The following is a 14,003-nucleotide window of genomic DNA, read 5'->3' on the forward strand; positions in this document are numbered from 1 at the left end:
TTTTTAATTTCAGAAGTGTACATCAAAACCATTGTAACTATCATATACTTGATTTGATAAAACTGACTATAACTAATGGTAAGGTTTGGCTGCATATATCAGAAAATTCAAAATACCAGTGGTGTAAAAGAACTTTCTCTCATGTGAAAGCAATCTGGAGGTAGGCAGTCTGTGGCTAGTATGGCAACTCCATGGTCTTTGGCATACTACCCTATTGTGCCATCCTTGTGTGTGGATTCTAGTCTCAAGATCGTTTCATGTTCCAATATGACTGCTGGAGTTCCAGCTTTTAAATCCACATTCCAGGAAGGAGGAAAGAGAAGAGAAGGCTGACCCCGGCCTTTTAAGGTGACATCCCAGAAAGGTCCAGATAGCACTTCCACTTATCATTGGCCAGAACTTAGTCACATGGCCCCAAGTGGCTACAAGGGAGTCTTAGAAATGTCCTTTAGCTGGTTTATTGCTGTCTCAAATAAACTTGGGATTTGTTACAAAAGAGGAGGGAGTGAATGGATGTTGTGATAACTAGCTGTTTCTGCTACAGTGACATTCTAGCTGTTTCCTCTTTTCATATTTAGGCCTTGTGGCTGCTTATACTAGCTTATACAGTCACTGTACTATCCAGTGCTTTAAGAAATTGTTTTTCTTGGAAATAAGATATTCACATGGTTATTGGAATAATTTTAGCTACTAAGCAGCAACTTCTGGAAAGGTATTAGGTAGAATAGGAATTTTGACTGGTGATTGGTCAGACAAAGGGGTCTGTCTTCTCTCATTTATTCATTTTAGAGAGTGGATCACCTCCTGAAACAAGACTGTCTTACAGAAGCCTTGGCCCTTGCATGGTCTTTCCATGAAGGAAAAGCAAAAGCAGTAGTGGGTAAGTTAACAGAACACCGGTGTAGTAGGTGTTGTTTTTCTGGAGCAGAGAAAATGAATAATACTAATCACTTACACAGAACACTTTTGACTTAGTGTTCAAGTGTTTTATAAGCAAGATGTTATCAAACCTTACAGACTTTCAGTGAAAAAGGTTAATGACGAATACAGGACATAGAATTTTAAATGTCACTTTTAAAATTCATTTCATAAGGAAAATTTATTATTAGAACAAAAGGGAAGTACATTGATATGCCATCTGGTCCAATAGATGGGAGGTGTTCCTGTTATGGCATATTATCCAACATTTTGATACCTAAGGATTGTTATATCTACTGTTAGCATAGGTTATCAGTAGAAGGCCAAAGCAGTTTCACTCCTGAAGATACGGATTAACTTTGTATTTATGCTGGATTTTGCCTCTCTGCAGGATTATCAGGGGATGCCAGTAAGAGAAAGGCTGTTGTTGCAGATCGGGTGAGTATTTTAATAGGGTCTTTACTGGGGTACAGTGCAGTTTGCCTTTGGTATTTGCTAATAATCTTGGGCGTGATTAGGTAAATGACTACAGTTAAGAAGAGAGTGTATGAAGAAAACAAGTCAGATTGTAATTCCTTGGTGTTATCTTGAGTGCTTTTTAAATTCCTTCTTATCACCCTTTCTTTTTTCCCTTGCTCACTCTCTTATGAAAATTATAAAGAGTAAAATAGCCAAAAGACGGCAGACAGTAGGAGGAGTAAAAAACCCAGGGATCTGGGTTATCTCTGAACCTAATTATAGCCCACAGAAAGTTGACATTTGTTGGTCTTTATAAACTGATTAGTAATAATGAGAAATACTGTATGTGCAAGTGTTTGTGTTGCCTGAGGGAGCAGAGAGGCCTGATGTTTATTATTATTATTAATTAGTATTAATATGGTTAATGTTAATATTTAACACTAGCTTTGTGTTCCTAGTCTAGATTTGCTTGAATTCATTTACTATAGTCATTCCTCCCCCTTTTTATTGTGCAAATGCATTGGTAAAAATTAGATTCCAGATTAGTATAAACATTTAGAAAACATACACAGAAATTGGTCAACCCTGAGACTTATAACTGACTTTCTCAGTATCTGGTAAAAAAGTGTTGGCTGTCTGTGTTCTTTAGGGAAAGACATATGCAGAGGATAACTGAAGAGCTAAACTTCAACTTTGTATTTCCTGAGCAATATATATACTAATGAGGTCTGGAACCTGGAGGTATTTATTAGGAAAGATTAGCAAATTGGTACTAACCCTGAGGCTGAAAGAAATCCGGCTGGGGTTAAAAAAAACTGAGAAATAAAGTCACTAACATTTTAAATTATATTTTTAATATGATGCCAAAGCCTGATTCTGTATTATTTAAGAAGATCCCATGTATTAAGTATTGAAAAACTTTAGAGATATACTTTAATTTATGTACAAAGCTGTTTTCCTTACAGATGGTGGAAATCCTGTTCCATTATGCAGACCGAGCTCTAAAAACGTGCCCAGACCAGGGAAAAATCCAAGTGATGGAGCAGCATTTTCAGGTACGCCTTTGCAAGTGCTTCTAATCGGCATTGCTATGAATAGGTCTAGTACTACTGCTCTGATATTATTTGAGAATGGGACTTTCATGTTTTGGTCAAACATTTTTCAGTGTTCAGAGCTTTATTACAGGGTTTGTGGAGCATTCTCAGTGATTGAATCTTGAGGTAACAGGTGTACCGACACATGGGAACAGATGAGTAAAATGTTGCGGGTTGTTAGTGCTTAGGCACTTGGTGCTGCATGGAAGGAAAGGAGGTATGTCTGAGGGTACATACCTGTGAACTGACACCTTACACCTTGCTGATGACTAACTTATGCTAACTAGGCTAGTTGGAGAAGAAGTATACTACCAAGTTTTAAATTTGGTTCTCCTAGGAGCACCTGTGATTCAAGATAAGATACGTTGCAAAAAAATAATTATGATCTCTTAAATACACTGATGAACAATCTTTAGTTTCTCTTGAAACTCAGTGAAAATGGAAGTCAAGGAATGACTTAAAGACCTGCACAGTGCTTATTATTATGAGAGTTTCACCATTTGCAGTGATCTCAAAATATATTTGTTGCAAATCTGTGTCTTCTTTCCCATTCTGAGGGCTCCCTCCCCTCCCCCTGCCTCCTCTTTTAACAAACATTTGAGGGTCTGATAACGGGGGTCAGCAAACATTTTCTGAGAAGGGCCAGATGGAAAATTTAGGCTTTGTGGGGTATATATGGTCTCTGTCACATATTCCTCTGAGTGATTTTTTTTATTTGTTTGTTTTTAAACAGCCCTTTAAAAATGTAAAAAACATTCCTAGCTCTGAGCCATTCAGAAACAGGCTGTGGGAGGACTTGGCCCATGGGTCAAAGGATGCAGCCTCTGGTCTAACATGTACTAGGCACTGGGCGGTAGTGTGTAAAAGATAAGTAGTCCTTGCTATCTTAAAGTTGACAGTCTAGTCAAAATAACTTTTCTTGTGTACATTAATGGAAATGTTTAAAGGAAATCTGGGGTTTTGGAGTTCTGAGGAGCAGACACAGCTCCTATCTTTTTATATCTCCATTTGCTGCTCTTAACTTTGGAAGACAAGGATAGATGTGGCAGTTAACAGTTGGAGGGTATCAAAACAGGATTTGGTTTCCTGAACTGTACTCTTTAATGCTGCAGTAGTGGGCTTCTGGCAGAGTAACTTGTATTGCCTTTTGGCTAGAGGCTTGTTACATTTGTCAGTAGAGAAGAGAAAGAAGCCTATATAAGATTATAAAAATAGATAACTTAGGAGAGGAAAACATATGGCAGAAAGAAGGCATTTGGGGACAAAACTGTTTGGGAACAGTACCTTGTATGTATATGATTTTGTATATCAGTGCAGTATATATAGAAAAGAAAACTTAGTATTTTGACCAGAAAGTATCTGTTACCAAGAGGTGGTAGGATGGTACTCATGTAAGAACTCTGGTCGTTGGAAGATGTACTTTGTTGAAAAGAAACATCCAATAGGGAGTGCTAGGAGGGGCTAATGAGGGGTGTGTGTGTGCACGTGTGCGTGTGTACACATAAGATGGAAACCACCTTGCTGGGGAAGAATATGGTAGAGAGCTATAAAAGAAGAAAGGAACAAAAGTGATATTCTGATGGAGAAATATGAAAGAATCTCAGCATGAGATTGTAAAATTTACTGAGAAACAAACAGTAGTAGTAATGTGTTCTTTAACCATCTAGATATTTGTCAGAAGTTTCATTCTGCTAAAAGAGTATCTGATAACATTTTTGATTTATTAATCATTTAGTCTCATAGGTGGTAAAGGAAACGATGGTGGGAACCATTATCCTGAATTTACTTTTTCCCAATGATTGGGGAAATAGAAGGGATAGATTATTGATAGAAAAATTATCATTTATTTTATAGTTTGTAATAATGATGAAAAAATAACACTCGTGAATCCTGTGTTTTAGAAAGCAGATATTTTAGGGAAAAAAATATGGGCACAGTCTCATGGTTATAGGCTCCAAAATAATAGTAGGTTCACAAAGAACAGGAAATTCTTAAATTCTGATGTAATAACCACAAACAATTCAAAGAGAAAGGAAATGGGGAGGAATGTTGAGAGAAGTATCTGTCTGCAAAACACAGAACAGCTACCAGAGTTGGATAGAGGCAGATAACCAAATATATTTGCCAAAAGCATCAAGAATCTGTACGACTGTCAGAAAAGAGACTGGTCTGGTCCAGATTGTGCCTACCAAAATGCTAAGGGGCACAAAGGAGGGCTTTTGACAAAGATTCACTGAATACGTATATTATGTGCCAAGTACTACGTGAAGGGTGTGACATTCATTTTTGTTTAATTCTCACAACAGCACCATGAAGTAGGTACTGTTTTATCCTCATTTTATTGATGAGGAAATTTAGGCTGAGAGAGGTTAAGTGACTTCCCAAGGTAGTATTGCTGATAAAGGGTGAGGACAGAACTCCAATCCAGGTTTTTCTGACTTCAGAGCCCAGCTCTTAACTAACCATTGTACTATACTGTTATTTTCAGAGCAAGTGCAGGGAAAGGATGAGTGAGAAGGGGTGATGTTAATAGGTGATCAAGAATGATAATTATAGCAAACATCTGAAGTCTTTAGTGCTTACTGTGTGGCAGGCACTGTTACAAACCCTTCACACTTGTTAACTCATTTAACTCCTATAACTCTATGAGATAGGTACTGTCATTATTCACATTTATCAGTGAGACTGAGGCACAGAGAGGTTGAATTGCCTGTTGCAGGTCGCATGGCTAGTGAATGATAGAGCTGGGATTAGAATCCAGGCACTTGGGCTTCAGAGTCCACATCCGGACTTCTACACTCTACTCTAGAGCAACACTTCTTGTTTTGCTTCCTTTTTCATGAGCATAGAGAATGGTCTTTAAAATGGAAAAGTCCAGGGACTTTGCCATCCAATGCAGTGTGGTCCAGTGGTTGGGACTTCGCCATCCAATGCAGGGGGTTGCGGATTCGATGCCTGGTCGGGGAACTAGGATCCCGTATGCCTTGCGGCAGGAAGGCCAGGGCATAGAGCGGAGGCAGAGTTGTGACAAATTCATTGAAGACTTCGGGGATGGTCCACATCAAAAAAAAAAAAAAAAAAAAAAAAAAAAAAAAGAAAGAAAGAGAGAAAGAAAGAAAATCTTAAAAAAAAAAAAAAAAAAACGAAAAAGTCCAGATAAATATATTAAAGAAAAAAGTTGAAGCCCAGGATATATTTCATATAGTTACATCATGGTTGTTCAAATCTCAAGACGCAGTGAAATTATAACCTGGGATCCTGTTTGAATGATCTGAGCTATCATTAATAATTTGTAAGTAACTTTGGATCAGTATTCAATTAAGGCATGCTCGCTTAAGCGTGGATGCCTAAGCAGAGGAGACAGTTTATTTCACTCAGGAGGACTATTTGCTTTTGGAAAAGGTGATCTTCAGCCCATTAGGATGAGTGAAATACATGCACAAGTCACCATAAATCTGCTGTTTTAAGTGTTAAGGCATAAATATTTAATCATAAAACAGTCATAAAATAATTAAATAGGTTAACTCTTAAAGTGTAATTTTTTAAAAGAAGAGTGGACATAGGAAACTACCCACGGATAACCCCAGTGTGGTTTATGAGCAATTTTCCATGAGTTCACCTAAAAACAACCTTGCTAAACTCATAAACTGCATTTTTGACAGGAATGTGAGGACACTATATTCTTCTTTTTAATTAATTAATTTTTTGGCTGCATTGGGTCTTCATTGCTGCGCGCGGGCTTTCTCTAGTTGCGGCGAGCGGGGGCTATGCTTCGTTGCAGTGCGCAGGCTTCTCATTGCGGTGGCTTCTCTTTTTTGCTGAGCAGAGGCTCTAGGTGCGTGGGCTTCGGTAGCTGTGGCACACAGGCTCAGTAGTTGTGGCTCGTGGGCTGTAGAGCGCAGGCTGAGTAGTTGTGGCGCACGGGCTTAGTTGCTCCGTGGCATGTGTGATCTTCCCGGACCAGGGATCGAACCCATGTCCCTTGCATTGGCAGGCGGATTCTTAACCACTGCACCACCAGGGAAGTCCCCGGACAGTATATTCATGCAATGCTTATTACATAACATCTTGATTTTGTTAAAGCATTTGTCTTAGTTTTCCATTATCCTCATTGCTGAAGTAGATTAGTAAATAGTAAGAAGATTTGCAGATGATGAACATCCCTACCCAAAGAGTATTCTTGGTGGCTTAGTATTAATTACTTTCTAGGGATCTTTCATATCCAAGTTTTTTATCATTGATTTGGATGAAGATTTACGGAGTGGCTTGTCGAATTTAGATGGCACCAAGAATTCAGGGTCCCAAATGATCTTGACAGAGTGCAATCAAAATTGTTATGAGATGAAATTTAACAAGGATAAACATTAAGACTTGCACTAGATTCAAATAATTAAGTTGCATGCATACTGGATTGGGAAAATCTAGCTGGACAGGATTTTAGTTGACCACAAACTTAGTGTGAGCCAATTGTGTGTTAAGGCCCAGATAGAGGAAAGTGATAGTACCACTGGGCTATGTGTTGAAAATAAAAACTCTTAAAGATATTTTATGGACTGTTGACAGACTGACCTACATCCCACAACTGGGATGGTGGGAGGTTTTAAAAACAACAGTTAAAAAAAATACTGGGGTTGTTTAATCAGAGGAGAAAGTAAGTGGAGACACGGCTGCTTTCAGATGGTGAAGGACTGTCATATGGAGATTTATTGTATTGCAGCAGAGGGAAGGCTAATGTAAGTGGGTAGAAACCAGGAGAAGGTCTGTTTCAGTTGAAAATGACCTAGTGATCGTGTAACAAGTCTTGGACTTGTGTGCCTCCTACTATTGAATGTACTGAAGTAAAGGGATGATGACCAAACTAATCAGGAGTGTTTTTTTAAAAGACTTTGTTTTGCTGGGTGGGAAGGTCTGAGAATCCTGTATCGTTATGGAGAAACTCTCATCGGAAACAGGTAACCTCTAATTCAGTTAGTTCAAATTCCTAAGACTGGTTTCTATCTCAGGCAAAATACTGAGCATTTACATTTTACCAGCAGGTGGCACTCATGCCTGCTGTCTCAGTTTTAATCTTTACCTTTGAGGAGGAGTCTCACCTTTTCCTTAGAGTCAGAATATATAATGCCATTCAGTATTTCTGCTTTCCTCCAAAGATCAATCAATATTTTGCCCTGTCTTAACTACAGAAGATAACTTTCGGATCTCATGATGTTTTTGACAGGCTGTGGCTTTTATTTATCTAACAAAAGATTTGAACCTATAATTATAATTTATTTGTACACTAGCTAGTAAGATTAAAAGGAATTAAAGTGTTCTCTGCCTCATACGTCTTGAACCTTGCCTTTTCTTCGGGCTGTGTTTCCCATCCCCAAAACAAAGTCAGACAGCAAACAAATCCCTTCTTTGCCCCGCGCCATCTCCCATAGTCTTATGCCTCTTGTTTGTACAATCTTAACAGAGCCGCATATCTTATGCACTGTCTCCATCTCCTTACCTCCCTCTCATTCCGTGTCTGTGAATTCTGTGGCCCCTTTTATTCCTCATCTTATTGGTCCTCAGTAGTATTCAACAGTTAACGACTCTGGAAACAGTCTGTCCCTTTGGCTTCTCTGGTATCCGAGTTCCCTGCTAACAGTGTTCTCCAGCTCTAAAGTTTCCCAGTGAACTGTGGAAGCATTTTCATGTATTTTGGGTTATTTTATCTTGCTACATTTATCTTTGTTTGTTTGTTTGTTTATGAAACAAAGTAGAGGTATAATAAATAAACCTGAGGCATTTAAAAAATATCGATCAGGCCAAAAAGATTTGAAAAAATAATGTAACTTTAAAATATCTTCAAAGTGAAGCCTTACATTGTTGCCAAGCTCTCTTTCCAGCTTCATTTTACATTTCCATGACAGAGAGAACATTCAAGGCCATTGTTGTAGCAGCTGTTGGCATATATTTTTGTATTAAGAGTTCATGCCAAAGAATGGACAGAGACTAAAAGCTGAATGTAGGGTGAGGCTGTAGAGCTTTCCTTGTCTAACTCATGCTTCCCTGAGATGCTTTGAAGAAAGAAAAACAGTGTTGGTGTCCAGCATGCTGCTTTATCCCTGAGGCTTGTTTAAAAATGCTGGCTCTGGGGAGTCAGATTTTTCCTAGAAGATTATTTTGTTATCATCATACCTGAAAAGAAAAAAAAGGGAAAAATACATATACACATATACACATACAGAGAGCTATCTATATCTGTATAGCTGCTCACGGTGTTTTGTTTGTGTACTAATACTACAATACCAGCTGCTTAGCTCTGAGAGCCCACAGGGATCGATTGATTGATCTATCTATCTATCTTTCTGAGGTGTGCGTGTGTGTGTTCAGGTATGTTTATCTACTTTGCTGTACATGTACATTCTAGGCTTTGTTAGGATTTTGAATCATTATCAAACAATGTGGTTTTCATAGCCTGATTGATTTTTAGAATATAAATTATGCGAATTATATTGCTCCAGAAAGCAAAGGAATCTACATCTGCTATCTCATTTCTTTTCACATCATCCCTATGAAATAGGGAAAGCCAGAGATTATGTCTTAAGTTGGCAGATGGTAAGACAGTCACAGTGCAATAAAATGATCTATTCAGTCGCTCAGACAATTGACACGCTTAAATATTTAGGTTTTCTGTTAGCTCAGAGTTTTATTCACATATCCACATTGTCTTCTTTAATTAATCTTAAATGTACACAGATACGTAACAAGAGAAACAATCTTCTTTGGTCACTTATAGGGCTGTGCATTGAGGAAGAGATTAGAGAAATATTTACTTTTTTTGGATTCTGGAGACCAAAAATCCATCCATTTCTCAGGGGTGGCCTTGTAAGCTTTTGAGACTGAGAGGAATCTTCTTAAAGCAGATGTTGCTTACTGTGTCTGTGTTGAAAGACAGTCAGATCAGCAAGCAGCACACAGTATAGGCTGAACTTAAAGGCAGGAGGGCTAGGCCCTTGATCTTGTAGTATCCCATAGGTTGGCATATGTAGACCAGGTCTGGCTGGATGGACTGAGGGTTTTGCTTCAATGGAAGGACTGGTCTTTTTCCATTCTCTTTTTCTTTAGGGCTCTTGTGAGAGCAGCCTTCCAAATGAGTTAAGTGGGGATCATCTGAGCTTGGGCATCAACTGCTCAAGGTGGTTGTATACTAGTCCTGGGAATGTCAGCTGCCTAGCTCTGACCGCAGATCCTGTGGGAAGTTGAGTCAGTGCTTATTTTAACCCTTACCACTGGGAAGATGGGGAGCTACTGATCCTACCTAGCTCATTTTCAGGCATCTAGGAGATTGCCACCAGAGATCATCCACTGGACAGTCAGGCTTGTCTCTTCATAATCAGATTCTGGAAAGGAAGGCTTAAATAAGGAAATAGATTTGGCTTTAACTAATGTTTTGTTTATGATTTTAAATGTTCAAAATTGATAAAACCCTGGTTTCTTTAAGAAGCCAGATTGAAAGTGCTAATTTGGATAGGTTAGCCCTATTTAAGTGAGTTGAGTAAGAATAGTCAGGGGCAGGCAGGCGTGTGTATCCTTTTTCTTTTTCTTTTAATTAAATTTTAAATTTTGGGATAGTTGTAGATTCACATTTAGTTGTAAAAATTAATATAAAGAGATCCCGTGTACTCTTAACTCAGTTTTCCCCAGTGGGAACATCTTGCAGCATCTTGTATATTGTACAACTACATAACCAGGATATTGACCAGTACAGTGAAGATACAGAATATTTCCATCACCACAGGATCCCTCATTATGCCCTTCTGTAGCTACACCTACTTCCCTCCTGCCCCCAGCCCTTTTTTAGCCCTTGGCAATCATTAATTGTTCTCCATTTCTATAATTTTGTCATTTCAAGAATGTTATATAAATAGAATTTATAGTATGTAACCTTTTGGGAATTGACTTTTTTAAACTCAGCATAATTCTCTGGTGATTCATCTAGGTTGTTGCCTCTATCACGTTTGTTGCTTTTTATCGCTGAGTTGTATTCCATAACATGGATGGATGTACCACAGTTTGATTAACCATTCACCCAATGAAGGACGTCATTGTTTCCAGTTTGGGGCTATTAAAAATAAAGCTGCTATAAACTTGTGTATACTGGTTTCTGTGTGAACCTAAGTCTTCATTTCTCTGGGAGAAATGTCCAGGAGTGCAATTGCTGGATCATATGATAGTTGTATGTTTAATTTTTTAAGAAACTACCAAACTGTTTCCCAGAGTGGTTGTACCATTTTATATTTTCAGCAGCAATATATGAGTGATCCAGTTTATGCACGTCCTCACCAGCATTTGATGAAGTCACTCTCTTTTATCTTTGTTATTCTGATAGATGTGTAGTGATACCTCATTGTGGTTTAACTTATGTTTCCCTAATGACTGAAGATGTTGAACATCTTTTCTTGTGCTTGTTGGCCATTTGTATATCTTCTTTTGTCAAATGTCTGTTCGTGTGTTTTGCCTATGTTCTAATTAGATTGTTTTTTATTTTGCTGTTGAGTTTTGGTAGTTCTAGATTTTTAAAAAACATATGCTACATTCTAGCTTTTTGTCAGGTAGGTGATTCTCCCAGTAAGTAGCTTTTCTTTTTATCCTCTTAACAGGGGCTTTTGCAGAGCAAAAGTTTTAAATTTTGATGAAGTCCAGTTTGTTAATTTTTCCTTTTATGCTTTTGGCATCAGGTCTGAGAATTCTTTGTCTAGTCTAGGATCCTGAAGATTTTCTCCTGTGTTTTTTCTAAAAGTTTTATAGTTTTGTGTTTGCACTTAAATCTGTGATGTTTTGAGTTAAATTTTATATAACTTATGAGACTTAGATCAAAGTTTATTTGTTTTTATTTTTATTTTTTTTGGCCTATGAATGTCCAAGTGCTCCAGCACCATTTGTTGAAAAAGCTATCTTTCCCCCATTGAATTGCTTTAGCACCTTTGTCAAAAATGAGTTGGGCATATTTGTGTGGGTCTATTTCTCGGTTCTCCTTTCTATTCCATTGACCTATGTGTCTATACTTCTGCCAATACCACAGTCTTGATTACTGTAGCTATGTAGTAAGTCTTGGAATTGGATAAAGTGATTCTTCTACTTTATTTTTCATGTCAAAATTGTTTCAGCTATTCTAATTTCTTTGCTTTTCCATATACGTTATAGAAAATTATTGTCTGTATCTACAAAATAATCTTGTGAGGATTTTGATAGAAATTATATTAAACCTATGTATCAATTTGGGCAGAATTGACATCTTTACTATGTTGAGTCTTTTGTTTGTTTGTTTGTTTATTTATTTATTTTTGGCCACATTGGGTCTTCGTTGCTGTGCGTGGGCTTTCTCTAGTTGCAGCGAGCGGGGGCTACTCTTCGTTGTGGTGCACAGGCTTCTCATGGCGGTGGCTTGTCTTGTTGTGGAGCACAGGCTCTAGGTGCGCGGGCTTCAATAGTTGTGGCACGCGGGCTCAGTAGTTGTGGCTCGCAAGCTCTAGAGCACAGGCTCAGTAGTTGTGGTGCACGGGCTTAGTTGCTCCACGGTATGTGGGATCTTCCTGGACCAGGGCTCGAACCCATGTCCCCTGCATTGGCAGGCAGATTCTTTCCACTGCGCCACCAGGCAAGTCCACCATGTTGAGTCTTACAGTCTTCTTTGATTTCTTTCATCAGTATTTTCTAGTTTTCAGTACAATTCCTGTACATTAGATTACATTATTAGATTTATACCTAGTCTGCCTGCCTGCTTGCCTTCCCTCCTCTCCTCCCTTCTTTTCTTTTGCAGTTGTAAATGGTATTGAATTTTTAATTTTGGTGTCCATGTGTTCACTAATAGCATATAGAAATATAATTGGTTTTTGTGTGTTTATCTTGTATCCTGCAATCTTGCTGGACTCACTTCTTAGTTCTAGGAAGTATTGTGTAGATTCCTTGGGATTTGCTACGTAGACAATCATGTTATCTGCAAACAGGAATAGTTTTATTTTTTCCTTCCTAATCTGTGCCTCCCCCAAATCCCCGACCCTTTTTTTTCCCTTTATTGCATGGTTAGAACTTCCAGGGCAGTATTTCCAGGGCTAGAACTTCTTACTGTGTTAAATAAGAGTAGTGAGAGCTGACATCCTTGCCTTGTTCCTAGTCAGAGTGAAAGCATTTGATTTTTCACCTTTAAGTATAATGTTAGCTGCATGTTTGCTGCAGGTACTCTGTCAAGTTGTGGAAATTTCCCTCTCTTTCTATTTTTGTAAGAGTTGTTTTTCTTGAATGGGTGTTGAATTTTGTCAGATGTACTTTCTGCACTGACTGATATGATCATATGATTTTTCTGCTTTAGCCTGTTAATATGGTGCATTATATTGATGGATTTTAAATTATTGAACCCGCCTTGCATCTGTGGAATGAACCTCACTTGGTCATGATGTGTAATTCTTTTTATATATTGATGAATTATATATGCTAATATTTTGTTAAGGATTTTTGCATCTTTATTCATGAGGGATTTTGGTCTGTAGTTTTCTTTTTTTGTAATGTCTTTTCAGATTTTGGTGTTAGTAATACTATACAAAATGAGTTGGGAAGTGTTCTCTCCTCTTCTGTTTTCTGGAAGAGATTATATAGAATTGGTATCAGTTCTTTAAACGTTTGATGTAATTCTTCAGTGAAACCATCTGAGCATAGAGATTTGGGGGGGGGGGGAGTTTTAAAATTATGCATTCGCTTTCTTTAATAATTAGAGGGATATTCAAGTGATCTATTCCATATTGAGTGAGCTGTGATAGTGTTTTTTTGAGGAATTGATCCACTTCATCTAAGCTGTCAAATTTATGTGTGTAGTGTTGTTCATGGTATTCCCTTATTATCCTTTTGATATCTACAGGGTCTATTTTGATATCCCCTGCTTCATTCCTTATGTTGGTAATTGTGTCTACTTCTTATTCTTTGTCAGTCTTGGTAGAGTTTCCTCAGTTTTACTCTCTTTTTTCAATTAACTGGCTCTTTGTTTTACTGACATTCTCTATTGTTTTTTTGTTTTCAGTTTCATTGATGTCTGCTCCTTATGTTCTTCCTTTTGTTTGCTTTGTATTTATGTTGTTCTTCTTTTTCTAAGTTTTTGAAATGAGAGCTTAGGTTAATTTGAGACTTTTTCTGTTTTCTATTGTATGTATTTAATGCTGTAAATTTCCTTTCAGCATGACTATTAGCTGTGTCCTACAAGTTTTGATGTGCTGTGTTTTCATTTTCCTTCAGTTGAATGTATTTTAAAATTTCTCTTGTGACTTCCTCATTGATTCATGGGTTATTTAGAAATGCGTTGCTTAGTTTTCAACTGTTTGCAGATTTTCTTGTTATCTTTCTCTTTGTGATTTCTAGTTTGATTCAGTTGTGGTTGGAGAACACATGCTGTATGGTTTCAGTACTTTCAGATTTGCTGAAGTTTGTTTAATGACCCTAGATGTCGTTTATCTTGGAATATGTTCAGTGGGCACTTGAAACCAATTTGCTTTCTGCTGTTGTTGGTTGGAGTGT

The 14,003-nt window shown here is 37.8% G+C and overlaps 1 protein-coding gene across 4 annotated transcripts in view; it reads left to right on the forward strand.

The window, feature by feature from the left end:
* VPS8 (VPS8 subunit of CORVET complex) overlaps positions 1-14,003 on the forward strand; it is a 286,912-nt gene that overhangs the window by 62,908 nt on the left and 210,001 nt on the right. For all 4 annotated transcript variants that reach the window (XM_068546385.1, XM_068546384.1, XM_068546387.1 and 1 more), the window contains exons 18-20: positions 790-880; positions 1,310-1,356; positions 2,343-2,432. In XM_068546385.1, coding sequence (XP_068402486.1) covers positions 790-880; positions 1,310-1,356; positions 2,343-2,432 — 228 coding nt within the window. The remainder of the gene's footprint in view (positions 1-789; positions 881-1,309; positions 1,357-2,342; positions 2,433-14,003) is intronic.

The sequence above is a fragment of the Eschrichtius robustus genome, chromosome 6, assembly GCF_028021215.1.
Source record: "Eschrichtius robustus isolate mEscRob2 chromosome 6, mEscRob2.pri, whole genome shotgun sequence".
NCBI lineage: Eukaryota > Metazoa > Chordata > Mammalia > Artiodactyla > Eschrichtiidae > Eschrichtius > Eschrichtius robustus.